Below are 25,787 nucleotides of genomic sequence, written 5' to 3'. Positions count from 1 at the left end.
CAGCATTATTCACAATAGCCCCAAAATCAAATAATTTCCGTGTCTAACAACAGTAGAGTGGATAAATAAATGGTAGTGTAGTTATGGGATATAAGACACCAACAGGAATTGCAACTATGCAAATGACATGAATGAGACAGACACATGCTGTGTCGAGAGAAAGAAGCCAGATGGAAAAGGGTAAATACTATGTGATTCCACTTATATAAAATTAATCAGGCAAAACTAACCCATGTGTTAGAAGTCAGGGTCAGAGGTTAGTGAAGGGAAGGAGACAGGAAGGGCCTTCGGAAGTTCAGTTGTGTTTCTTTATCTAGTGCTGGGTTCACGGGTGTTCTCCCTGCGTACGAATCTGTCCAGCTGCGTATTTATGATTTGTACACTTTTCTGTATGCGTGTTATACTTCAATTAAAAGTTTCCATAAAAGCCTTCATGCTTGTTACAAAAAAATCAACATAAAAATGTGGAAGGCATACCGTAAGAGCTTCCCCAGTCCTCCTTCCCAGAGGTAAACACTGCCAACAGTTTGCTGCAAAACTTTTCAGACTTCTTTCCCCACTCATGTAACATTTTTATTTATTTTTATTTATTTATTTATTTAAGATTTTATTTATTTGAGAGAGAGAGAATGAGAGACAGAGAGCACAAGAGGGAAGAGGGCAGAGGGAGAAGCAGACCCCCTGCTGAGCAGGGAGCCCGATGCGGGACTCGATCCCGGGACTCCAGGATCATGACCTGAGCCGAAGGCAGTCGCTCAACCAACTGAGCCACCCAGGCGCCCTCATGTAACATTTTTAATATCGAAGTACCATATCATAGTAGCTTACATGTCACGTGGATGTCATTGTTTTGTACTTTCTGCCTTATTTTTACTGCAGCAGATAAAGAGTTAAAGACATCTTGATGCCCTGGGGAGATGCAGTCTCAGAATCACACTCTGTCTTGTCCATTCCTTAGCTCTGTGTCAGCGCCCTCACTGGTGGGGTAGGGATAATAGTACTTGTCTTCAAAGGTTGTGGTGAGGATTAAGAGGATGTGCAGAGAGAGCCTAGTGCTGTGGCCAACACCTAGAAGGCATCAGGATGCAGTGGAACTATTAAAAAAATACCGGTGGTGATCTGTGCATTGAGTGCTTATTACGTGCCAGACACTGTTCTAAATTCTCCTCCTCCCAACAACCTAATGAGGTTGATGCTATTATAAATTTCATTTGATAAATGAAGAAACTGAGGTGTAGAGAGCAACTTGCCCAAGGTTGCGTGTTTAGTCAATGGTTAGGCTTTGGGTTATGGGTGGTAATTCTTTTTTTTTTTTTTTTTTTTTAGATTTTATTTATTTATTTAACAGAGAGAGAGACAGCGAGAGAGGGAGCACATGCAGGGGGAGTGGGAGAGGGAGAAACAGGCTTCCCACAGAGCAGGGAGCCTGATGTGGGGCTCGATCCCAGGACCCTGGGATCATGACCTGAGCCGAAGGCAGACGCTTAACAACTGAGCCACCCAGGTGCCCCATGGGTGGTAATTCTTGAAGTGATTTAAAAACACACGGCAGGGCGCGGGGGTTGTGCGCAGCTGGCTTAGTCGGTAGAGCATGTGACTCTTGATCTCTGGGTTGTGAGTTCGAGTCCCATGTTGGGTGTAGAGATTACTTAAAAATCTTTAAAAAACAAAACAAAACACATGGGGTCCATAAGGGCTTATTTGAGAGATTTGGTGATTTCTTGACAAATTAGGGTATTCTATTTTTTTTTAACTCACTTTTAAGTATATTCCTCCCTAAGAAATGATGTGTGGTCTTTCAGACTAGGAGAGCAGTCACTTCGACTGCCATTCCTTAGTGTGAGTAGCTTCTTTTGACACTGAGCGGGAAGCAAAGCTGGATTTTGGCACAGCTCATCTACAAGCTCCTGAACCCTACTGTATTGCTTTGTTTTGTTGATTAAATGGTTATAGAGTAACCAAGAACATTTTGAAACATTCTTGGGGATTTTCAGGCGATCCTGTATAAGCTCATACAGCTTCTGTGGCTATACTCTAGCTTTAAAAAACAAATTGAGTCAAAAGTCTGACTCAAGAGAGTTAAAAATTCCACATCTAAATGGCATATTGCAGGGTTGGATGCTGCTCTGTTGCCCAACGCAGAATCTTTTAAATTTATGTTCTACTTTGATATGGCCATTAAATGAATGAAGGTTGACCCTAAAGACACACGGCATTGAGATTGAACTTGAATTCCAACTTACCTTATACCAGTCTTGTTTTATATAAATGCTGAATTAGATCATTATTTATGCCATCTCACCTACTTATAAGAAGAATTTAAGGTGATTTACAACATGTACTTACAATATTTCAATGCAAAAACACACATAATAAGATTTTTAAAAAAATTGGAACATAGTAAAGGAAAGAGATGTGCCAGGACCTTTAAATCAGGTGGTTTCTGTAATGGCACCCCACATTGAGTTGTAAGGGTTCTGGCCAAGGCAAAATAGCAACCATGTTGAGTGATTTAACATCTGGAAGGAAATTACTTTTACAGTATGCAATTTGCATATCACCTTCAAGGATGTTGACCAACATGATAGGGGAGATATATATATATATATACTTTTTTTTTTTTGTTCTGTTTTGGTTAGAGATAAAGAAAGACTATTTCAAGGGCCTTCTACATCTCTTAATAGAAATGTAAGCCCTTGAGGTTGTTTCTGGAGGAGCTAAGATTTTAGAGTCTAAGTATTTTTGTTTACCTTATAACTTCATTCAGGGAGAAAGCTTCAGGGGAAGGGGTAGTCAACATCCCTCTTGAAGTTTCCAAACCTGGTGAGCATCAGCATTTTCTGGGAAGCTTTACAAAATATATAGATTCCTGGAATCTGTGTCAAACCTCTTCAGCAGATCTGAGGTGGGGTGTGGAGATCTGTTTATATTTTTAAAAACCTCAGGGGATCTGATGACTGACCTGCTTGGGAACAGTTGCCTCATCGTTGCAAATACCAGAGTTCTCCTGAGTTAATGGTGAGCTGGGTCCGTTTCTGGCCTGAAGCGTAGATGCCAATTCCAACGGGCAAGGGTAACAGTGTTCTCTGGACATTCAGGAAATTGCCCTATATTCCTGTCCACAGGTAACAGAACCTTCTGAGTAGAGACAGTTTTCCCCTTAGGGAAAAAAGGCTCTGCCTCAAAACTGTTTAAACTAATTGACAAATATTTGGTGAAAATCCCTTCTCTGTCAAAAGGACGATAATTCAATTTATCATCCAGACTGGAACACTGGTAAAAGTGAAATGGGGTGCTTTTCCTAATGAAGCTGGGAAAATAGGTGAGTGTCCTGGGCAAACCAGGGTGTCTCATGATCCTAGTCATAAAACATTTCTACTTTTAATTTTGCTTTACATAGCTTTCAAACTAAGCCAGACACATTGGCGTGAAGGGGTCAGGAGGCAACACAAATGAATTTTGGCTCGAGGGTGAGGTAGTCAGAAAATTAAATTAATAGCTGCAGGAGTGGTTGGTGGTTTCTGTAATTGCACACTACATTGAGCTACGAATTTTCTGATGATCGATGGTGTCTGGTACAGCAATGTTCCTGTGTCCTGGGCAATCGAGCGAGGTGGGGGCTGTGCTAAATGAAGGGAGAGCCGATGCCTTATCTAAGAGGGCAGAGGCTCCTCAGCCAGTGCCGATTGCTTAGGTCCAGAATTGCCAGGTTTTTCACAAGAAGCTGAGGATGTAAGCGTTTGTGTGAAATTTACCAATATGTAAATATTGGCAAGTTTTCCTTTGTTTGTCAAAGTACAATCTTTTTAGAGAATAACAGGGTTCTTACCCAGTCTCCAGGTCTGTGTGAACACCTCCAGCCTCAACCCCTTTCTCTCCTTGTACTTGCTGTGCTTCACCTTCACCCACGCCCGCCCACATGCCGTTCCTGTAACTTGGCGCGCTCTTTCCCACCTCCTGTAGCACCTTTACACAGTTTTAAGCAACACCTCCTCTTGGGAGTCTTCCCTGATTCCATCTTTAGGCTCCCATGGCCTCTTGCTTCCTGGCTAGCCCAGCACGCACCAGCTATGGTACATGCCTGTCGCCCCCCGGAGACTGTGAGCACCTTGATGGTAGGCACCATCCTTTTCAGACCTGTATCGCAGTGCCTTATGTGTTTCCCAGAATCTTACAAACAGTAGCTCGTATTTCTGGAGCTTGACAGTGTGCTCTGCCTGAATCATTTTATGTAATCCTCGTAACAGCCATCCGATGTCAGGACTGTTATCCCCCCTGTGTCCTAGATGAGAAGAGGGGGCATATCCTGCCCAAGGACACTTAGCTCACTGGTGGCAGAGACAGGACTCGAACCCTGGCCATCTGACTTCAGAAGCCACATCTTAACGCGCTATACTCTCTTTCAGGATTGTACTTAAGGAATGACTGATGAACGAATGAAGGAGATAGAGAAAATGGGAACAGAGAAGGGAGAAAATAGAAACCTGCCATTACCACAGAGAAGCCAGCGGGTAGGCAGTACCTTCAGTTCTAACAGCCATATATTTAGTTATTTGGCCGTAAATTGAAGAAAGTGGGAGAGCTACATCATAGTCCTATTCTGCACCGTTTAGAAGTGAAATTAAACTCCTCAAAAACCTTCTTGTGTTCTCAGGAGTCTGGCCGGAAGGCTGTAAAGATGCATTAGGACCTTGCAGTATCGGGTGGTTGTACGGGCTGGCCTCTGAGCAAAGTGTGTGCCTTGGGAGGGCCGAAGGGCAAGAGAGACGGAAGTGAATTCTGCAGGTAACGGCAGGTTGTTCAGCAGTGGAAGTTGTTGTGTCTATAACCCCATGGTTCTCATGCAGCAAGAATTGTGTTATATGGTCTCTGGGGAAGAAAGCCGGAAGTGGGTTTTGGAGGATGTCCATTGAGCTCATGGATCTGTTTCTCTGGAGGAGCGTATGGGATTTCTTTTTTAGACGTTGAGGCTGACTCCATTATGAGCCGGTTCTAATGGAATTTGATGATCGGGAGGAAATTAGAACAGACAGTGTGGGACACGGGGTTAAGTGGGTGGGCTCCAGAGCCCACCAGCTGTGTAGCTGCCTGCAAGTGGCTCTGACCCCTGTTCCTTCACTCCTCCTCTGCAACGATGCAGATCATCACTAGCACTGCATGAGGACGGGTCCGGGGAGCCTCGCCAGGTACTTAAACTGTGCCCGGCACATAAGAAGTGCTTAGTAACTGACGGCTGTGATTACGATTATGATTGTGATGAACAGTGAGTGTGTCGTGAGGATTGGCGCCCCTGTTGAGGATGGGGACGAACCAGTGTTGGAGAAGCAGGGGTCTTCTCCCTGAGGCCCCTTCCAGGGCCATGTTCTGATTTGGGTATTTTAACAAGGTGGGGTTACAGGGCCTTGCCCGGTACAGAGCCGTTGAGATGATTGTCCTGGGGCGGGTGGGGGAACGACACACCCAGCCTGTGGCAGGGGTGGTGACCAGAGTTCCTTGTGCAGAAGGCCAATGCGGGGATGCAGAGGAGTCGCCTTAGATCTGGATTTCTCTTTGGCTCTGGCAGTTAGGTTGGGAGCATCTGCTTGTGGCCTCTTGGTAACAGAAAGGGGATGGGATTTGGAATGAGGGGGTATGGTTTCAAGTTCAGGCTCAAGCCTTTAGCTCTGAGAACTTGAATCAGTCACTGCTTCTCTGAATCTCGATTTCCTCATCTGTGACGTTATCTTATATGTTGGTGGTGAGGTCGTCAAATGGGAGATTGTATGGGAAAGGGCTTTAGTATTGTTTAAATCCCATTTTTTTTATCCAAAAGTAGATGGCTCAGAGAATGTGAACTTAATCTGTTTCTGTGAGATTCCATCGGAGTCCCAGCAGATCATATTGTCTTGTAACTTTCTGAGATTTCCTTTGACTTCCCATACGTTTGGCTTAAAAAAAAAAAAAAAAAAAAAAAGGGATGGCCAGGCCTCGGTTACTCAGGCTTGGGACTCTTAAGGCTGGTTCTAGCTTGTCCAGGACATGCCGGGATGTACTTAACAGAAATGCCTCTCGCACAAGACAGTTTGAACCAATGCTGGAAATTCCAGAGTTCTTAGCAGCTGAGTATATGAAAGGAGAAGAAACTTCTGTTTCTATTTTCTCAAAGCTTTTCCCTCCCCACTCCACCCTTGTCTCATCATTTTAGTTTTGTGGGTGGTCACGTTCCGGAATAGTGATGTTGAGGGAAATGATTATTTGATTTGTTTTGAAATCGTCATTTCTGAACAGGTATAATGAAGCAGCATGATTTTATATTTCACAACGCTAGATATTTTAGATTCAGTCATTCATTGGACAAATATTTATTGAGCACCTACTATGTGCCAGGCACCAGGGATACCACCGTGCAAAGGGCAGACAAATTCCTGCCCTCCCACACCTTACTGTTTAGTGGGCCCTCAGACATTAAATAAATAAACCCACAAAATAGATTTATAAACCTAATGTGACAAGTGTCATGAGGAAGAAGGACAGTGTGTTAAAAGGAAGGTGGGGATCTACCTTAGACTGGAGGTCAGGAAAGGCCTCTCTGAAAGTGGTCCTTTAAGTGGGACCTGAAGGAAGAGACAAAGTTAATTAGAGCAGAGGTTACAGGAGGTGCTAAGGCCCTGTGGTGGGAAAGAACTAAGGCAGGCCCTGGAGCTAGAGCTCAGTTGGGGGTGGGGGAGGGTGGTGGCATGACGAGGGTGAGGAAGGAAGTCTGGTCTTTATGGGCCTTGTTAATGATTTTGGATTTCATCCTAAGGGGACTCTTTAACGCTATTAGATTTCACACTATTAGATTTCATGATAGATGGGTTCCATCAGGCTGCAGTCTCCGGAGATAGAATTTGCCAACAGAATTATTGCCAGTCCCACACAGAGTAATGCTTAGGGTCTTTTTTTGTTTTGTTTTGTTTTAAAGTAAAGCTCTATGCCAAACACAGGGCTCGAACTCATGACCCTGAGATCAGAAGTTGCATGCGCGAACCAACTGAGCCAGCCAGGCACCTCGCTTAGGACCATTCCATTCCATTCCTTTTATTTATTTATTTATTTATTATTTTTATTATTTTTTTTAAAGATTTCATTTGTTTGAGAGAGAATAAGAGAGGGAGAGAGCACAGAGGGAGAAGCAGACTCCCCACTGAGCAGGGAGCCCAATGCAGGGCTCGATCCCAGGACCCCAAGATCATGACCTGAGCCAAAGGCAGATGCTTAACTAACTGAGCCATCCGGGCGCCCCTACTTAGGACCATTTTTAAAACAAGGGGTGTATATGGTTCTTTAGAAAAAAGTGAAATATACATGAAGTCACACCAAATCAGTCTTCTCAGGGAGAGGGGCAAAAAACGAATTTGTTTCAGTGTATGTACGGGTTCATCCAGGGACTGACTCTGCCATACGGACTGAGAGGAGAACAGCCTGCCCTTGCCTGGATAAAAGGTCTTTTCCCAGGGGCTGGATGAGAAAAAGGTCTGAACCTTGGATCACGGGCTCTTGCTTTTTATTTATTCATTTATTGTGTGTGTGTGTTTTAAGATTTTATTTGACAGAGAGAGCACAAGCAGGGGGAGCAGCAGAGGGAGAGGGAGAAGCAGGCTCTCTGCTGAGCAGGGAGCCCAATGCGGGGCTCGATCCCAGGACCCCGGGATCATGACCTGAGCCAAAGGCAGACTCTTAACTGACTGAGCCATCCAGGTGCCTCGTGTCTGTGTGTATGTGTGTGTGTGTGTGTTTTAAAGATTTTATTTTTTATTTTATTTTTTTAAATATTTGAGAGAGAGCGAGCGAGCACGGGTGGGGGGCCGGGGCAGAGGGAAAGGGAGATGCAGACCTCCCCACTGAGCAGGGAGCCCACTGCAGGGCCGATCCCACGATCCCGAGATCATGACCTGAGCCGAAGGCAGATGCTTAACCAACTGAGCCACCCAAGTGCCCATTTATTTTTATTTTTTTTAAGGTTTTATTTATTTATCTGACAGAGACAGTGAGAGAGGGAACACAAGCAGGGGGAGCAAGAGAGGGAGAAGCAGGCTTCCCGCCGAGCAGGGAGCCCGACGCGGGGCTTGATCCCAGGACCCTGGGATCATGACCTGAGCCGAAAGCAGACGCGTAATGACTGAGCCCACCCAGGTGCCCCCCAAGTGCCCCTTTAAAGATTTTATTTTTAAGTAATCTCCACACCCCATGCGGGGTCGAACTCACAACCCCAAGATCACAACCCTGAGATCAAGAGTCGCATGCTCCACCAACTGAGCCAGCCAGGCGCCCCAGGGGCTTTTGCAAAGACAGATCTCTGGTAAACAGATGATGGGAACGCCAGAAAGGAAGGTTAGGAGGTCAAGATCTCTGCACCGGCTTCCACATCCTGCTACGTTCCAGAAGAGTTTTGCCTGATGAAGTCATAGCATGTCTGAGCCGGAAGGGACCCCAAGGATCAAGCCATCCACCCCTTACTTTATGGGGTCAGGGAGCTGATGGGGGGTCTGGCCCATGACAGCAGCATCACACCAGCTGCCTCAGAAGGGGCCAGACGCTGGGAATACCACAATGCAAAGAGCAGAGTGGTGAGGGCTGATTAGAAACCGTGGCTGCTGGAAACGGCATCAGATATGGAGGCCTAGAGCATAAACCTTGTGTTCCAGTTTGGTGCCTCAAGGGGCTTCCTACCCATGGTTCAGCTTTGTGCAGACACCCAGGTGTTCACAAGATCTTCCCCAGTTGGCTCCAAGGGATTGGGGCGGGGGGATCGGGACCCTGTGAGCACTGGGAGTCTGTGTGTGTCACCACCATTCTCCTGGGGGGCTTGCAGTCCCATCAATGAAGGTCTTTGAATATCAAAGTGATGGACCAACACTGGGATGATAGTAGTATTTTTATTATCGCTTGGTTTAGAAAATACCTAGTAGCAAAAAATTACTCTGTGGTTAGTAGTACTGCAGAATGAGTGTGTACTTCATTCATTGCAATAGCCTCTGTCGTTCACTTGAAAAATAGCTGTACATCTGTGTGTGAAGCGTGGTATTTCTTCTGTCCGCGTGTAACGCCCAGCAAGCAGATGGGTTTGACAGCCCACCACAGTAACTGACTGGCTTTCCCCAAGCATTGGTGGCCCATAAATTTGAAACTGCTAATTCAGAAGATTTGGCCTGCAGAAAACCAGCCACCTATAAAAAAATATATATATATATACATATATATAGGGGACGATCCTAATCATAATCAACTTCTCCGGTGGGAGGAGATGGACCAGTGTGAGAATATTAAAATATTCTTCATTGCTGTTTTTTTTTTTTCCTTTTTAACTAGGCTCCATGCCCAGCGTGGAGCCCGACACAGGGCTTGAACTCATGACAGAGATCGAGATCTGAGCTGAAATCAAGAGTCAGATGCCCAACCAACTGAGCCACCCAGGTGCCCTGGTGTCAATTCTTCTTTAATTGTTTGGTAGAATTCTCCCCTTTATTCCTTTTTTTAATTACAAGACTAATTCAAGATCATTGTAAAAAAACAAAAACACTACAGAAATGTGTAACTGAACAATTTTATGTGCAGCGTTCCAGTTTTTTTCTGTGCTTAAATAATAAGATTTTTATAGAAATAGGCTGTTGCCATACATAATGTTCTCTACATATGTATGTGTTTTTAATGTACTTGGTAACTTATTTTAGGTTCTGGGTTTAAGTGTTCTGGATCCTGGCTCTGTAAATATACTAGTTGGATTGCTAGTAATATAGTGATATACTAGTTGGGTGATCCCAGGTAAATCACAGATCTTTCTCAGCCTCCGTGTCCTGGTCTCTAAAATAGGGACTGATATGTGTCCTTTCTTAGAAGGTTGTTGTAAGAACCCAATGACATTGTACATAGAAAAGGACTCTTTGTGACCCGTAATGTGTTATGTGGATCTAAAGGATTGTTATTATTGAAACTTATGGTTTCCGCCCTTTTTACTTTTCAGATGCTCTGATCCACATCAGTGAATACTTGCCGCAGTGGTAACTTACTCAGTGGTTTCCTTGGAGACAAAGAGTAACTGACCTGCTCTTTCTTTTTTTCCAGGTCACTCCCGGAAGCAAGGCTGCGATAGCTAATTTATGCATTGGAGATGTGATCACTGCCATCGATGGGGAAAACACCAGCAGTATGACACACTTGGAAGCCCAGAACAAAATCAAGGGTTGCACAGACAACATGACTCTCACAGTCACCAGGTAAGCCCCTGGAAACGCTCCGTCCTCGACTGGAGGCTGCACGTGAGCACGTCGGCCCCACCTGTCTCAGATGCCCTGGAGCCCCAGCTCTGCGTGCGCTGCGGACAGGCCCAGGCCGGCAGATCTATGGGACTGGGATTTCCCCAGGTTGCCCGCTTTTCTCTCGAATTTTCCCAGTGCTTTCTTATAGTGTGGGTGTCTTTCTGTAGGAGCTCTGCATTTTCACTTGCTCCAACACGACCAACCAAAACTTTGAAGAAGTAAAATCAGTTAAGTATTGTCAGGTAAAATGAAATGAAAATTTCTTCCTGGAAACCACTGAGAACGTACTGAGGATGCTGCTCGTGCTACCCCACACCAAGCAGGGGTAGGCACCCGGAGGTTACAGTAGCAGAGAAAGACGGCAGCCCCTTACTCAGAATGCTGCCTGTGAGCTTAAGTGCACTACAAGAAAGGAGGGTTAAGTGTTCTCAATGGGTTGCTGTGTGAGGAGAGGGCATTGGGAATTGGAACTGGGGTAGAATTCCCATTCTGCTTCCATTTAGTCTTGGAGGGGTCCTGCAAGGGCATGATTTCAGGAGAGCTTTGGTTTAACCTTTACTGGCTCCCTCTTTCCTGTTGGATCAAGTGCACATTCTTTGGGGCGCCTGGGTGGCTCAGTCGGTTAAGCATCTGCCTTCGGCTCAGGTCATGAGCTCGGGGTCCTGGGATCGAGCCCCACATTGGGCTCTCCGCTTGGCAGGGAACCTGCTTCTCCCTCTCCCTCTGCTGCTCCTCCTGCTTGTGCTCTCTCTCTCTCTCTGTGTGTGTCAAATAAATACATAAATAAAATCTTTAAAAAAAAATTAACATTCTTCATTCTGCTCTTCTGTTAACCTGCTGTTTAATGCCATTAACTTTAGCCTCTACTGCTCTTCATCATGAACCCTTTGTTCAGGTTCTTATCTATGAAATAGCTTTATAACTTTTTCTACCTTCTGCCACAGGACTGGCAGGAGGACCAAGTGTGGGGCAGGAGGTCCGAATATTTGTATACTTCAGAGCCCTGGCCCCATAGGAGGTGCACCTTTTTTTTTTTTTTTTTTAAGTAGGCTCTGCATCCAACATTGGACTTGAACTCATGACCCTGAGATCAAGAGCCAGCCAGGTGCCCCACACCATTTTTTTCTATCCCCTCAAAAGCACATTTGTCCCTCATTCTCATCTCCATTTCGGTCTGAGTCCAGACCTTTTCCAAGACATTCATTCATTCTTTTTTTTTTTTCCTACTCATTTGCCAGTGAATTCAATGGGTGTCTCTTGTGTCAGTCTGGTACCATGCTTGGCTCTCTGACCATACAGGATAGGCATAAATATTCTCTCGCTCTTGGAGAGGGAAAAAACTACACTAATGAAAGCCAGGACTAGACTGAGGTTGTTGCTGTGTGATCAGTACAAAGAAAGCCTTTGCATGCTAAAGAAGAGAGGCATCCCTTCTATGTGAGCCAGCCACGCTTCACGAAGAATAAGTTGGTTACCTGGTCTGGCTCAAGAACACTGGGAGAGGGAGAGGAGAAGCTCGGTCCATCCTGACCGAGGTGGGGCAGCATGAGGCTGCTCAGGAGTGGGGAGCGGGGAGGAGGCCAGTGGGATGGGGGCCGCGACACAGCGTAGTAAGAGAGGGTGAGGCTGGAAGAGGTCTCAGCCGCATGGGAATCCCCTCGGCGCTGAGTGCGGGCCGCCATCGGACAAGAGGTCATCAGACTGGCAAACGGGGGAAGGCGGGCTGCAGAGCCCTAGTTCAGAGGCCAGCAGTCAGGCAAGAGGGGGCCTTTTCTGTATTTTAGTATATATTATTTAGCATGAACAAAACAACAGCTTTGGCAATCTGTTGCAGATCTGAACAAAAAATCTGGTCTCCCCTGGTGACAGAGGAAGGGAAGCGTCATCCATACAAGATGAATTTAGCCTCTGAACCCCAAGTAAGTACTTGTTCACCATTGCCTCCACCGCTCCTGCCTTCTCTGCCTTCCACACGGCTTAGCACACCCCCGATTCTCCGGCCCTGAATGCCTGGGCCTAGGCCAGGAGAGCCCGCCGCTGACACCGCGGGGACCTGGCTCCTGTTCGCTCCTTCCCGTAAGGGAGCGCGGGGCAGACAGAACTGGAAAGCCCCCGGGCAGGGTCGCTGGGACTGGACACGGTGCAGGGGAAGGGATACAGGAAGTGGGAGGACGCCTTCCTGCACGAAATAGGGTGGCAGGACCGCGGTGACATCAAGGAGCTGGCCCAGCTCACTGTGGATTTCAGATCCACGCGAATCAAACCGGGGAGAAAACAAGTGTTAGGTCCTGAGGCCTGGAGCCAAGAGGCAAGACGTGATGGTTACCTCGCCTTTCCTCCCTGTGCCCCGCTCTCTGGTTTCCACAAGCCTTCTGGTGGAACTCTCATCTCTGTAGAAGTGAGACTTCTGGTGAGACCCTAAAGTCTCAGAATAAAGTGGCAGTTCAGACTGAGACCGTGATAGGCGGTCAATGTCCAATTTGTCAGCCAAACAGAATTTCTGAGGGCAGGAGACTCTCTGAAGATCCCATATTTGTAAACAAGTCTCGCAGTAGTTAGATTACAAGTGATTTTATTTCTTTCTTCCTTAATTGCATCTCCTAAATTACCTACAATGAATGGGTCTTCTTTTGAAATAAGGGGCAAAAACTTTAGCATGTTTAGAACATCTTCGTAAAATTTCTCATGCCTGGCCTGCTCCTTTTTACAAAGTATGTGTCTTGGATACATTAATGAATTATTAATAAGTTAATAAATAGGGGGGCCTGACTGAGTCAGTGGAACATGCGACTCTTGATCTTGGGCTTGTGAGTTCGAGCCCCATGCTGGGTGTAGAGATTACTTAAAAATACAAAAATCTTAAAAAAAGTTAATAAATTGATAATGTCTTCTGAAAAGGTCTCTTAGACTGGTTTGTGATTGTTATACATTTAACCCCAATTGAAGATTTGAACTTTAACTTTTTTTCTAAATTTGGGACACGACTTACTTTTTATGGTGAATCAAGATAAAATGAAAAGGTAACAGGTAGCTATCCTTTATGCATGACAGAAACTTCTATGAAAATGAACTTATGGGAAAAAAAGAAAATGAACTCATGGAGTGCATCATGTGGATAAATTGAGTGGTTGTTTAAAAGTCAGATTTTCTTGGGGCACCTGGGTGGCTCAGTTGGTTAAGCAACTGCCTTCAGCTCAGGCCATGATCCTGGAGTGCCAGGATCGAGTCCCACATCGGGCTCCCTACTCAGCAGGGAGTCTGCTTCTCCCTCTGACCCTCCCCCCTCTCATGTGCTCTCTCTCTCTCTCATTCTCTCTCTCAAATAAATAAAAATCTTTAAAAAAAATACAAATAAAAATAAAAGTCAGATTTTCTCAAAGGTATCCTTTAGAATTTCTGAGATGTTGTCATACAAAATTTTTTTCCTTAATATAATAAAAATCATACTCAGGAAATCCTAAGAGTTACATTAAGGACCATTTTGCATCTGGCATTTCAAAACCAGCATGAACATGTTATTCTGTACAGCTCCTATAAGGAAAGCTGATAGAGTGGCACTCAGTCTGTAAACCAACAGTTGTGCAAACAAATTTTTTTTATTATTTTTTAAAAGTGTATATAGACATATATATATATTTTATATTTTATTTTTTTGAAGTAATCTCTACACCCAAAATGGGGCTTGAACTCACAACCCCGAGATCAGGAGTCACAGGCTCTTCTGACTGAGCCAGCCAGGCACCCCATACAAACTAATTTTAAACATGCCACCGTTAATTCCAATTTCCCGAGAAGTTCTTAGTCACTTTGCTGAATTTACTATAAATGTTAAGTTTCAATGTGTTAAGCTCTCATATATTTTATAATACATAAGGAATGATTTTGTTTTAATTTGGTCTACCTAAAATCTTATTTTTACTTAAATAAGGTAATACTTATTACAGTTATGCTTTTTCTATGTCTTATGCTTGAGTTTTCATCATAAACATATAATCCGGTCCCTGTATTAATATTTTGAAGGTAGTTCTCTTACTTAAAAAAAGAATTTAAAAAATTCTTTACAAATACTTTAACATCTAACTTGAGTATATTTTTCTTTTGATTCCAGTAATTCTTTGTTCCTATGAAAAACTTCCCACTCTCCTTTTTCCAAAACCTTCCACTTCCAGTCATTCTAAAATAAAGAATGAGTAAGAGCAGAGTTCATCTATAATTAAAAGATCTGTTAGTTCATGTAATGCCAACCACCACCCCAGCTTATCTGAGGTCAGAGTAGTTACACACCTAGTTTATATTTCCTCATTATTGAGTTTCCTTGGAGACTGATAAATACAAAGCCCAAACAATTACATCATCCCTTCCAAAAGGCAGGCCCTGAATTAACTGCCTGACTTCTGGAAAGACCAGTATTCACATGGGGTTAGAGATATTCCTTTCATGTACAAAATAGATATATTCTCCGAAGATTCTCTATAAAATGAAAAATCAGAATTTCCAACCGGAATAATTTCTGTTGACTTCCATTCTCAATGGAAATGTGTTTCTAGGGAGGGAGAAGGGACGGGACACTGGTCAAAGGTCTGCTGTTTGCCCATCACTGTGCTTGCTACACTAACATGTCACATCAAGTCCCTGTTGAGAGAAGGCTATGTTGACTTCATTGTAAAGATGAGAAATGGGCTCAGAGAGCTCTCACTTGCCCAGGGCCAAACAGGAAGTGATGGGAAAATTGAGCCAAGACAGAAAACTAGGAATCTTCCTTGGTGCTCAGCATCCTGTGCTGCTCTGAGGAATTGCTGTGGAGAGAACAGAACTGTACCAAAATCCCAGGCCACCACCGGTGTGCAAATCCCCTGCTGTTAATGACTGTATATTATTCCTCACGGTAGCTGTGCCATAAACTTTACTTAACCATGCTTTGATTGCTGCTAAAGTTATTTTCTTAACTAATTATACTTCCCTTAGCTTTTGTCCTAAGTGGACAAGGTGAACTCAATGTAATTTCTACATTAAAACCTCACTGGTTCCAACTTGTTAAAAAGGAAGCCTATCTGAATAGTGAAAAAGAAATCTCAATCATAAAAATATTTCCTTGACTTTTATTTAAATCAGTACACAGTGAATTAAGCTGTTACTTTTCATTGTCATGTTTTCTAAGAAAGCGTGAAAGACTTGAAGTTTTGGTGGAAAAAAGGGGGGGGGGGAAAAGGAAGAGCAACAGAAGACCAGAACTCTTTAGGGGCCAGCTGTTCTGGGCCTGGGTGTTAAGAAAGAGGCCAGGGTTCAGTACGCCCCAGAAAATAGGGTGCAGGTCAAGTTTAGTCGCTGCATAGACGGTGCTGTGGGGTTGGTCCAGAATGTTCGTGCAGAAAGTACCTTTCTAATTGCATTGTCAGAAAAGCCATGACTTTTAGGAACAGGAATGGTAGTTTAAAAAGTGTCGGGGGCGGGGCTGTTTGTAAAGACGCTCTGAGCTATTGTAGCTGTAGGAATTATCCAGGGCTCCTGGCAGTCCAGGGAAGGCGGGGAGGGTGCTGTCCCACCTCACAGAAGGAGGGAGCTGAGCTCGGAGGAACTCCTGGGCACGCCCCTCTAACAGGAAGCTCCTAGCCTTCCCTCTGGTGATCCTTGGCCTTCTCCTGCAAGAAACCGCAGATCCTGAGCTCCTTTTACCCCTTCCGGCCAGAGCACTGAGCCACCTCTGCCTCCTCAGCAGCTGCTTTGGCCGGTGGCCCCACAGGCTTCTTATCTTGCTTGTCTAACCCGTTGGATCCTAGGGAATTTGTCTCCACCTTTTATCATCTCCTGCTCCACACTGACGCAAGTGACTTCTGTCCTTCTCCTCCTCGTACCGTAATCCCTCTGGAATGTGCCCTGAAAGGGTGTATCAGCTCCAGCTTGGACCATGATGGCCCAAGGCATCTAGGGGTGTCATGCCCGGGGGTGCCCAGGAGCAGACCAGGCCTGACTGGGCCTCAGGGAAGAAGCAGAAGGCGTTGCTGGCGAGCGAAGCCGCACCCTCGCCCATCTTGAGGCTTCCCCGCTCATTACCTGCGTGTCTAGTGGGCCTGTCAGAGCCCCTCCGCTGAAGTTTGGTGTTGAACCAGGGCCCCTGTAGCTTTCTTTCTGGCACTCAGCCTGCACTGCCCCTCGAGGGGTGTGCACTAGGCGCCCCCTTGATTTCTCCTCTGATCTCTGCCCACAGGAGGTCCTGCACATAGGCAGTGCCCACAACCGGAGTGCCGTGCCCTTTACCGCCTCGGGGGCCTCCAGCTCTGCCCCCAGGGTCATCACAAACCAGTACAACAACCCAGCTGGCCTCTATTCCTCTGAAAACATCTCCAGCTTCAACAACGCCTTGGAGTCAAAGACAGCAGCTGCCGGGCAGGAGACGGACGGCGGCAGAGCGTAAGTAGCCCTTGAATTCCCCCTACAGGCTGGTCCTGGAAACGGCCGTTCCCAGCAGGGCCAGGTGCGTCCAGACAGGTGGACGGGAGGTTGAGCCTCCTGGAGTCCAGAGAGAAAACTGTCTCCTTTAGCACCGTGCTTTCCTTATTTCTAAAAAGGGGCAAATACCACCTGCCTTGTAGGGTTGTTGTGAACATAAGAAGTAATGTGTAAAATGCCTCGTGCAGTGCCTAGCACAGATGAATCAAGTATTCACCGAGATCTGTGTTCTTATTTTCTGGATTTCTCGGGTCATCGTCATCTTCTCTGTGATCATCTTCCTTCTTTGGCAGCCCTACTCATTGCTGAGACATTCTTTTGTATTTATAGTTTGGGGCTTCTCCTTGTGTTCACCATCTAGACTGAGCAAGGGACAGGTACTTCATGATGCAGTTTTTGTGAACAAGCATTTGCTTTTTTTCCCCAGAGTGGCCCCAGTGGAAACAATAGAAGAGAAGTTTGTGAGAATATAAATGTGTGTCTGTCGGAACAGGTTCTGATCAGAGGCGGAGGTGGAGTGGGGGCACTGCAGGTGGACAGGGTGGAGAGGTCTAAGGAAGCCTCTTTCTCAGGGCTGGGGAGGCATGTCCCCTCCTGTCACCAGCCATTTGGCCACAGTTGCCTCTAAGTCTTTATCCGCATGGAGGAACTTCTGGGCACGCCCGTCTAATAGGAAGGGCAACCAAAGAGTCTGGGATGGAGCAGACACTGGGCTTCGCAGCAGAGGGGGCCCAGTGTCTGCTCCATCCCAGACTCTTTGGTTGGTTGGTTGAAGTAGGCTCCACCCCCAGCGTGGAGCCCAACTCGGGGCTTGAACTCACGACCCTGAGATCAAGACGTGAGCTGAGATCGAGAGTGGGATGCTTACCCAACTGAGCCACCCAGGTGCCCCATCCCAGACTCTTTGAAGATGAATCCAGAAACACTGGGGATACCACAGCCCATAGCAAAGGACCCGGGTTTGAGGAAGGAGAATAGGAGGTGGGACCAGTTCTCTGTGAGTGAACAGATGATGGACTAGGTCATGTGTTGCCCTCTCACCGGCCTGAAGGTGGGAGGGAAGATAAGGACGGAGCTCGGAGTGCAGACAGTGTGGGGCAGAGTGGCCTGTGGGCAGCCCAGAGTGGCTCCAGCAGCGCCGCTCATTCATTAATTTCTGCTGATTAATTTCACGGAAGCCAGAAAGCCTTTTTTTAAATCTGAAACCTGATTTTTAAATGTTGGTGACAGTCATACTGGTTGGAAAATACCATGTGGTCCAAACCTTGTCTGATCTCTGAGCATCCTTCCCACTTGGAATCCTCAGTTCTTGTATTCCCTCTGAAGCCCGTTTGCTGTTCAGTTTCTCCCCGACTCACCTTTAACAAGCATCTGCCCAGCTCTTCGGGTGAGTAAATTGCAAACCCATTGCTTCAGACGCAGGTTAGGAGAGGTTAAGGCATGGGAGGTTCCAGACGACTTAAATGTGTAGAAAGGGCTGTCGTGGGGACCCCTCCCAAGGGCTCCTTCACCAGACCATGCAGATAGTCGCCCTCTCCCCAGAAAAGGGAGACGACAGACGTTATTGGGCACCCACTGCATGCAGGTCCCTATGCCCAGCTCTGAAAGGCTCTGCGATTTCCTTTAAGTTTCTTAGAGTCTAGAAGGGGAGACTCTTTGCTGCGTGACTTCGGCTTTACAAGATATTCAAGGTTACTGACATTTATTATAGTAACCAAGGCAAGGTGGCCACTAATGCTGCTGCTTCCCCCAAATTCTGATTCCTGCAGGGCCTTAGTGGCTTGGGATGACGATGCCCTTCCAGGTGACTCCGGGGGCATTTGGGGGTACCTGAGAAAGAATGTCGTGCTGGGCCCCCTGGGCTTTCCACAGACATGCCCTGAGGGAAGCTTTCTCTCAGGCAGCCCCATGGGGAGCCCAGTAGCCGAAACACCACGGGCCACGATCCCTGTTCTTTGCTGCTTTGGTGCTGGGGGAGGCTGAGAACGTGACCCTCTTTTACTATCCCAGAGTGGAATGTTCCATGATCTGGATTTAATAACCCAGGAAATGACACATCCTTAATTGAACGAACTGCTATGCATTGGGAGAAATATGTGCCTGGGGAGTATTTTTAGTCCGGCTTTGGCGGTTTTTCCTTCATTAATGTCTTCTTTCTTCTCTCAGGCTCCCCACCTGCTCCCCCGCCTTCAATCTGAAACAATTAAGTCTGAAACTGTCTGGACACTTGCAAGCCTTTCCTCCAGCCCCTGTCCCCTCCTGTCACAGACCTTCTGGCTGCAGCAGGCGCTCAGTCTTCTTGATATCAAGGCTGTCCTTCCAGATTTTCTCAGCACAGGGGGCCAGGCTTCTGCCTCATCCCAGACTCTGAGGATAAATCCAGAAACAGTGGGAATCCCAGCAGCCCATGGCAGAGGCAGGGCCCGCAGGGGCCATGCTGCCCATCGTGGGGCTCTGCTTACCAACCTGCTTTGGGGAGGCCCACTTGTGCATTCTCAGCAGAGAGAGGCTCTCCTGCGTGGCCGGCAGCCCCCGGGTAGCTTGCTTGCTCGCTCAGTCAGCAGAAGTCCCAAGCGCTTGCTCACCCCCACTGTTTAGTCTGTAACGTTCATTGAGGTTCCAGAATGGGCTCACTTCATACTTTGCATCTGAGGTCATCACTGATTCCCTGGGGCTCACGTTTGAGTTTCTTTGTCCCCTGCACTTCAGAGCAGCCTAGTGTGTGTGTGTGGCTCCCTGTCTCGTTGGGCGTCCCCGGTCCACGTCCCCATGTGACAAGAAAACAGACAGCATTGCTGTTTCCAAATTAAACTGGGATGGCAGGCAAGAGGGTACCATCTGCCGCCTGGCGTCCCAGCACACACACAGCTACTCAGCCTTTGGGGCCAGTTCAGCTCAACAGTCATTTATTGAGTGCCCGCTGTGTGCCATGTGGGTGGAGGAAATTTTGCTCTGTTCATCCGAAATCGTTCACCCTCAGGCCCTCTGACCTCTTTCAGCTGACTTGAAGGGCTCTGGTCATTTTCTGGTGATTCACGGTCTGGATTTCTCTGTAGATGTGATGCCGCTTTGTACTTTCCTAAAGGTACAAGCCTTGTAGATAGAGGGCCGCTGAATTCCAGGCAGGCCTCCTACCGGGGGCAGACCATGCTAACTTCAGTGACTCAGCCTCCCCACCTCTAAGGCACACGTAGTGCTTTCTGCCTCAGCAGCGGGTTATTTAGAGAAGGCGGTGAAGCGTCAGCACCCAGCGCGGGTGCTCGGTGAATGCCGGTGATTACTGATTTCACTGCCTGTGAGGACTCCACACCCACCACTTCTGAGTACTGGGGGCTCCAGAAGGGCAGAAGCATGTGGATAAGTGTTCTGGAGAAGATGTTGCTGTGACTTCCAGTAGACTGTTTTCTTTCCAGCATTGTCGCTAACGTCCAGCCAGCCGGTACAGTTCATCACCTTCCTGATGGAGTGGTGGCCTCTCCATGGCCTGGTGGCTGGACTCCCTTAACCAACACAGTAGTCTAAAGATACTGGCTCTTCCAGCTTGTGTTCTCAGGCAACCCCCCCCCCCCCAGTATACTCATGAGGCATATTTCTAAGCAGGTGTAGTGGAAATAGAGGGATGCATTGTTCTCTATTCACATGATATCAGAGGGATTATATTAACCCTGACTCATTCGGAGCTGGATCAGAAGAAAATCTCTATCATGACTGTGGCTGTTTACCCCCTCGCTAAACTTGCCCACGGCCCCCAGAAGGCTCTGGAGTCTGGGTGTTCCTCCCTCTTCTCCTGGGGCCCATAATTACTTCCCTGGTTTCTTATTACAGGTCCAACATCTAGGCCTTTGAAGACTAAAGCTCAGGGAGCCTTCTGGCTAGGCTCCCTTTCCAAAAAGGACTATCTAGGGTTTCTCAATACTGCATGTTTTGGTGGACAGTAGGGTGACCAAGTTGAGGCACCTCAGACATGAAGAGTTTTTCTGAGTCAGCCTGCATCCTTCATCCCCACTGACATAACCACCAAGTACTAAAATCTCTGTATTATTTCCAGTTAGCGCTTAGCCCTCTCTCATGTGGGGAAAAGGTTTCTTAGGTTTAATTAAACTTTTTATTTTAAAGTAATTGTAGATTCACATGCAGTTATAGTAAATAATGGAGAAAGGTCCCTTATACCCTGTACCCAGTTCCCCTCAGTGGTACCACCTTAAAAGCTATAGCACATTATCAAAAGAAGAATGTTGACATCAGTAGTAGTAGGAGGAGGGCAGAGGAGATTTCTATCACCACAGGGGTCCCTCGTGTGGTCCTTTTATAGTCATACCCACTGCCCCCCTACTCCTGCACCCTCCTTAACCCCTGGCAGCCACTAATCTATCCATTTCTATACTTTTGTTATTTCAAGAATGTTCTATTAATGGAATCATACAAGAGGTGACTTTTTGGAATTGGCTTTCTTTACTCAGCATAATTCACTGGAAATTTATTCGATTTATTCAGGTTGTTTTATGTACCAATAGTTCCCTTTTTTCCTGTTCTAAAGATTTTTTTTTTCATTGTGGTAACAAAACACTTAACATAAAATACACCATCTTAACCATTTTTAAGTATACAGGACTGGTAACATACATATACATACACATCATTGTGCAACAGATCTCTAGAACTTTTTCATCTTGCAAAACTGAAGTTCTGTATCCACTGAACAGCCCAACTTTCCCCTCCCACTCTGGGCAGAGGGAGAACGAGAGAGAATCTTAAGCAGGCTCCACACCCAAGGAGGAGCCTGACATGGGCTCAGTCACTCAACCCTGAGATCATGACCTGAGCTGAAATCAAGGGTCTGATGCTTAACTGACTGAGCCCTCCAGGCACCCCTCCAGTCACTCTGTTTCTAAGAGTGACCACTTGAGGTACCTCACATAAGTAGAATCATGTGGTATTTGTCATATTATGGCTGGTTTATTTCACTTAGCATAATGTCGTCAAGGTTCATCCATGTTGCAGCATGTGACAAGACTTTTTTTTTTTTTTTAAGATTTTATTTATTTATTTCACAGAGAGACACAGTGAGAGAGGGAATACAAGTAGGGGAGTGGAAGAGGGAAAAGCAGGCTCCCCGCTGAGCAGGGAGCCCGATGTGGGGCTCGATCCCAGGACCCTGGGATCATGACCTGAGCCGAAGGCGACGCTTAACGACTGAGCCACCCAGGCGCCCCAACAAGACTTTTTTTTTTTTTAAGGCTCAGGAAGACGACTCCATCGTCTGTATGTACCACATTTTCTTTATCCATTCATCTGCCAGTGGACATACAGGCTGATCCTACCCCTCAGTGATTGTGACTAATGTTGCAATGAACATGAGTGTGCACATATCTTTTTCAGATCCTGATTTTAATTCTTTTGGCTAGATACCCCAAAATGGGATTGCTGGATCATATGGTATTTTATTTTTTATTTTTTGAGGAACCTTCATAACGTTTTCTATAACGCTGTGCTATTTTACATTCCCGCCAACAGTGCACGGGGTTCCGATTTCTCCATCCTTACCAACATTTGTGGTTCTGTGGTTTTTGGGGATTATTTAGTTATTTATTTTTGTAGCCGCTGTTCTATATCCTTTCATATGGTTGCTGGCCAGTATGTATCTTTTTGGAGAAATGTCTGTTCAAGTCCTTTGCTCGTTTTTAAAATCAGGTTATTTGGGTTTTGTTGTTTTTTGTTTTTTTGTTATGGAGTTGTAGGAATTCTTTATATACTATGGATATTAACCCCTTATCAAATATATGGTTAGCAAATATTTTCTCCTATTCCATGGATTGCCTCTTTACCCTGTTGTTTCTTTTGCTATGTAGAAGCTTTTTAGTTCGATGTACTCCTGCTTGTCTAATTTTGATTTTGTTGCCTGTGCTTCTGGTATCCTGTTCAAGAAACCATTTCCAAGATTGATGTCCCAAAGCTTTACCCCTGTGTTTTCTTCTAGGATTTTTATGGTTTCAGGTCTTACATTAAGTCTTTAATCCATTTTTTAAGTTGATTTTTGTATATGGTGAGATAAAGGTCCATTTTCATTCTTTTATATACAGATAACCAGTTTTGAAGAGATTATCCTTTCTGCATTGTGTATTCTTGGCATCCTTATCAAAGATCCTTTTGACCATATTTACCAGGTGTTTTTTTTTTTTTTTTCTGGGCTCTGTATTTTCTTCCATGGTCTGTATGTCTGTCTTTAGGCAGGTGCCACACTGTTTTGATTACTATAGCTTTGTAATATGTTTTGACATCAGGAAATATGATACCTCTAGTTTTGCTTTGCTGTCTCAAGATTGTTTTGGCTACTTGGGGTCCTTTTGAGAGTTCATATGAATTTCAGGATGCTTTTTCCGGTTTCTGCAAAAAACACCATTGAGTTTTTGATAGGGATTGCATTGGATCTGTAGATTGCTTTCAGTAATATAGACATTTTAACATTATTAATTCTTCCAGTCTATAAACATGGACTTATTTGTGTCCTCTTTAATTTCTTTTATCAGTGTTTTGTAGTTTTCAGTGTACAAGTTTTTCATCTCCTTGGTTAAGTTTATTCTCACAGATTTTATTCATTTGATGCTATTGTAAATGGGATTGTTTTCTTAATTTTCTTTGTGGATTGTTCATTGTTAGTGAATAGAAACACAATTGATTTTCATGTGTTGATTTTGTATCCTGCAGCTTTGCTGGATTCCTTTATTATAACGATATTTTTGTTTGTGGGTCTTTAGGATTTTCTATGTATAAGATCATGCCATCTGTAAACAGAGATAATATTCCTTCTTCCTTTCCAATTTGGATGATTTTTATTCCTTTTCTGGCCTAATTGCCTAGGCTAGGACTTCAGTACTATGTTGAACAGAAGTGGTGAGAGTGGGCATCCTTGTCTTTTTCCTGAGCTTGGGGGAAAAACTTCCAGTGATGTTAGCTGTGGGCTGGTCATGCATGACCTTTATTATGTTGAAGTAATTTCCTTCTATTCCTGATTTGTTTAGTGTTTTTATCATGAGAGTATGTTGAATTTTGTCAAATGTGTGTTTTTTTTTTTTTTTTATCAACTGAGCTGACCTTGTGGTTTTTATCTTCCATTCTGTTAATGAAGTGTATTACATTGATTGATTTTGGTATGTTGAGTCATCTTTGCATTCTAGGAATAAATCCCACTTAGTCATGGGTGTATAATCATTTTAATGTGCTGTTGAATTCCGTTTGCTGAGGATTTTTGCATCAATACTATTAGAGATATTGGTCTGTAGTTTGATTTTCCTGTGGTACCTTTGTCTGGTTTTGGTATCAGGGTAATGCTGGCCTCATAGAATGACTTTGGAAGTGTTCCCTCCTCTTCAGTTATTTGGAAGACTTTGAGAAGGATTGGTTTCAATTCCTCGTCTTCTTTTTTTAAGATTTATTTATTTATTTGAGAGAGAGAGCACATGAGCTTGGGAGGGGAGGGGCAGAGGGAGAAGGAGGAGAGAGAGAATCCCAAGCAGACTCCCTGCTGAGTGTGGAGCCCTACACGGGGCTCAATCCCACAACCCTGAGATCATGACCTGAGCCGAAATCAAGAGTCAGATGCCCAACCGAGCCACCCAGGTGCCCTGGTGTCAATTCTTCTTTAATTGTTTGGTAGAATTCTCCAGTGAAGCCATCTGGTCCTGGGTTTTTTGTTGTTGGTAGACTTTTGGTTACTGAGTCAATCTTGTTATTTATTATAGGTCTGTTCAGATTTTTTCCTTTCATGATTTCATTTTGGTAGGTTGTATGTTTCTAGGAATTTATCTGTTTCTTCTAGATTATCCAGTTTGTGCATATTGTTCATAAAAATGTCTTTTGATCCTTTTTATTTCTATCAGATCCACTGTAATGTCTCTTCTTTCATTTCTGTTTTTTGTTATTTGGGTCTTCCCTCTTTTTCTTAGTCTAGCTAAGAGTTTGTCAATTTTGTTGATTTTTTTTTTTTTAAAAAACAAACTTAGTTTTGATGATGGTTTTCTGTTGTTTTTCTCTTCTCTATTTTGTTTGTTTCTGCTCTAATCTTTATTATTTTCTTCCTTCTGTCAACTTCGAGTTTAGTTTTTTCTTGTCCCTTGAGATACACAGTTTGCTTATTTGAGAGCTCTCTTCTTTTTTAATTAGGTGTTTACTGCTATAAAATCCCCTCTTTTGCCACATTACATAATTTTTAGTATGTTGTTTTTTTCATTTTCATTTGTCTCAAAATACTTTCTGATTTCCTTTGCGATTTTTTCTTTATCCCACTGGTTCAGGAGTGTATTATTTAGTTTCCAATTTTTTTTTTAAATTTTCCAATTTTCCTTCTGCTATTGATTTTTTCATTCCATTATGGTTAGAAAAGATACTTGGTGATTTCAGTCTTCCTATATTTAAGATTGTTTTGTGGCCTAACATGTGGTCTATCTTGGAGAATATTCCATATGCACTTGAGAAGAATGTGTATTCTGCTGTCGTTGGGTGTAGTGGTCCATATGTCTGTTAGGTCCAGTTGGTCTCCAGTGTGGTTCAGTTACCTGTGTTTCCTTTATTGATCTTCTGTCTAGTTGTTCCTTCCTGATTTGGCTTTATTCCATGGTATGGATGTACCACAGTTTGTTTTAACCATTGACCCATTGAAGGACATCTGGGTTGTGTCTTGTTTTCAGCTCTTATAAAGCTGCTATAAGCATTTATGAACACGTTTTTGTGCAACCATAAATTTTTATCTCTTTGGGATAAAGGCCCAGGTAGTTAGTTACATGTACATGTTTAATTTTATAAAACTGCTGAACTGTTTTGCAGAGTGTACCATTTTACATTCCTACCCACAGTGTCTGAATAGTCAAGTTTTTCCATATCCTCTCTAGCATTTGGTGCTGTCACTATTTTTTGTTTTAGCCATTCTCATAGGGATGAGTAATATCTTATTGTGGTTTTAATTTGCACTTCCCTAGTGGGTAAAGATGTCAGACATCTTTTCATGTGCTTATTTGTCATCAGCATATCCTCTAGTCCTTTTTCAGATATCCAGTTTCAAATCCCCCC

General features: G+C 44.7%; 1 protein-coding gene across 1 annotated transcript in view; it reads left to right on the top strand.

Annotated features, from left to right (window-relative positions):
• PDLIM1 (PDZ and LIM domain 1) overlaps positions 1-25,787 on the top strand; it is a 47,431-nt gene that overhangs the window by 6,958 nt on the left and 14,686 nt on the right. The window contains exons 2-4 of the mRNA XM_021699990.1: positions 10,084-10,235; positions 12,112-12,196; positions 16,483-16,685. Coding sequence (XP_021555665.1) covers positions 10,084-10,235; positions 12,112-12,196; positions 16,483-16,685 — 440 coding nt within the window. The remainder of the gene's footprint in view (positions 1-10,083; positions 10,236-12,111; positions 12,197-16,482; positions 16,686-25,787) is intronic.

This window comes from Neomonachus schauinslandi, chromosome 6, assembly GCF_002201575.2.
Source record: "Neomonachus schauinslandi chromosome 6, ASM220157v2, whole genome shotgun sequence".
Lineage (NCBI taxonomy): Eukaryota > Metazoa > Chordata > Mammalia > Carnivora > Phocidae > Neomonachus > Neomonachus schauinslandi.
This window is presented reverse-complemented; position numbering and strand designations above follow the sequence as displayed.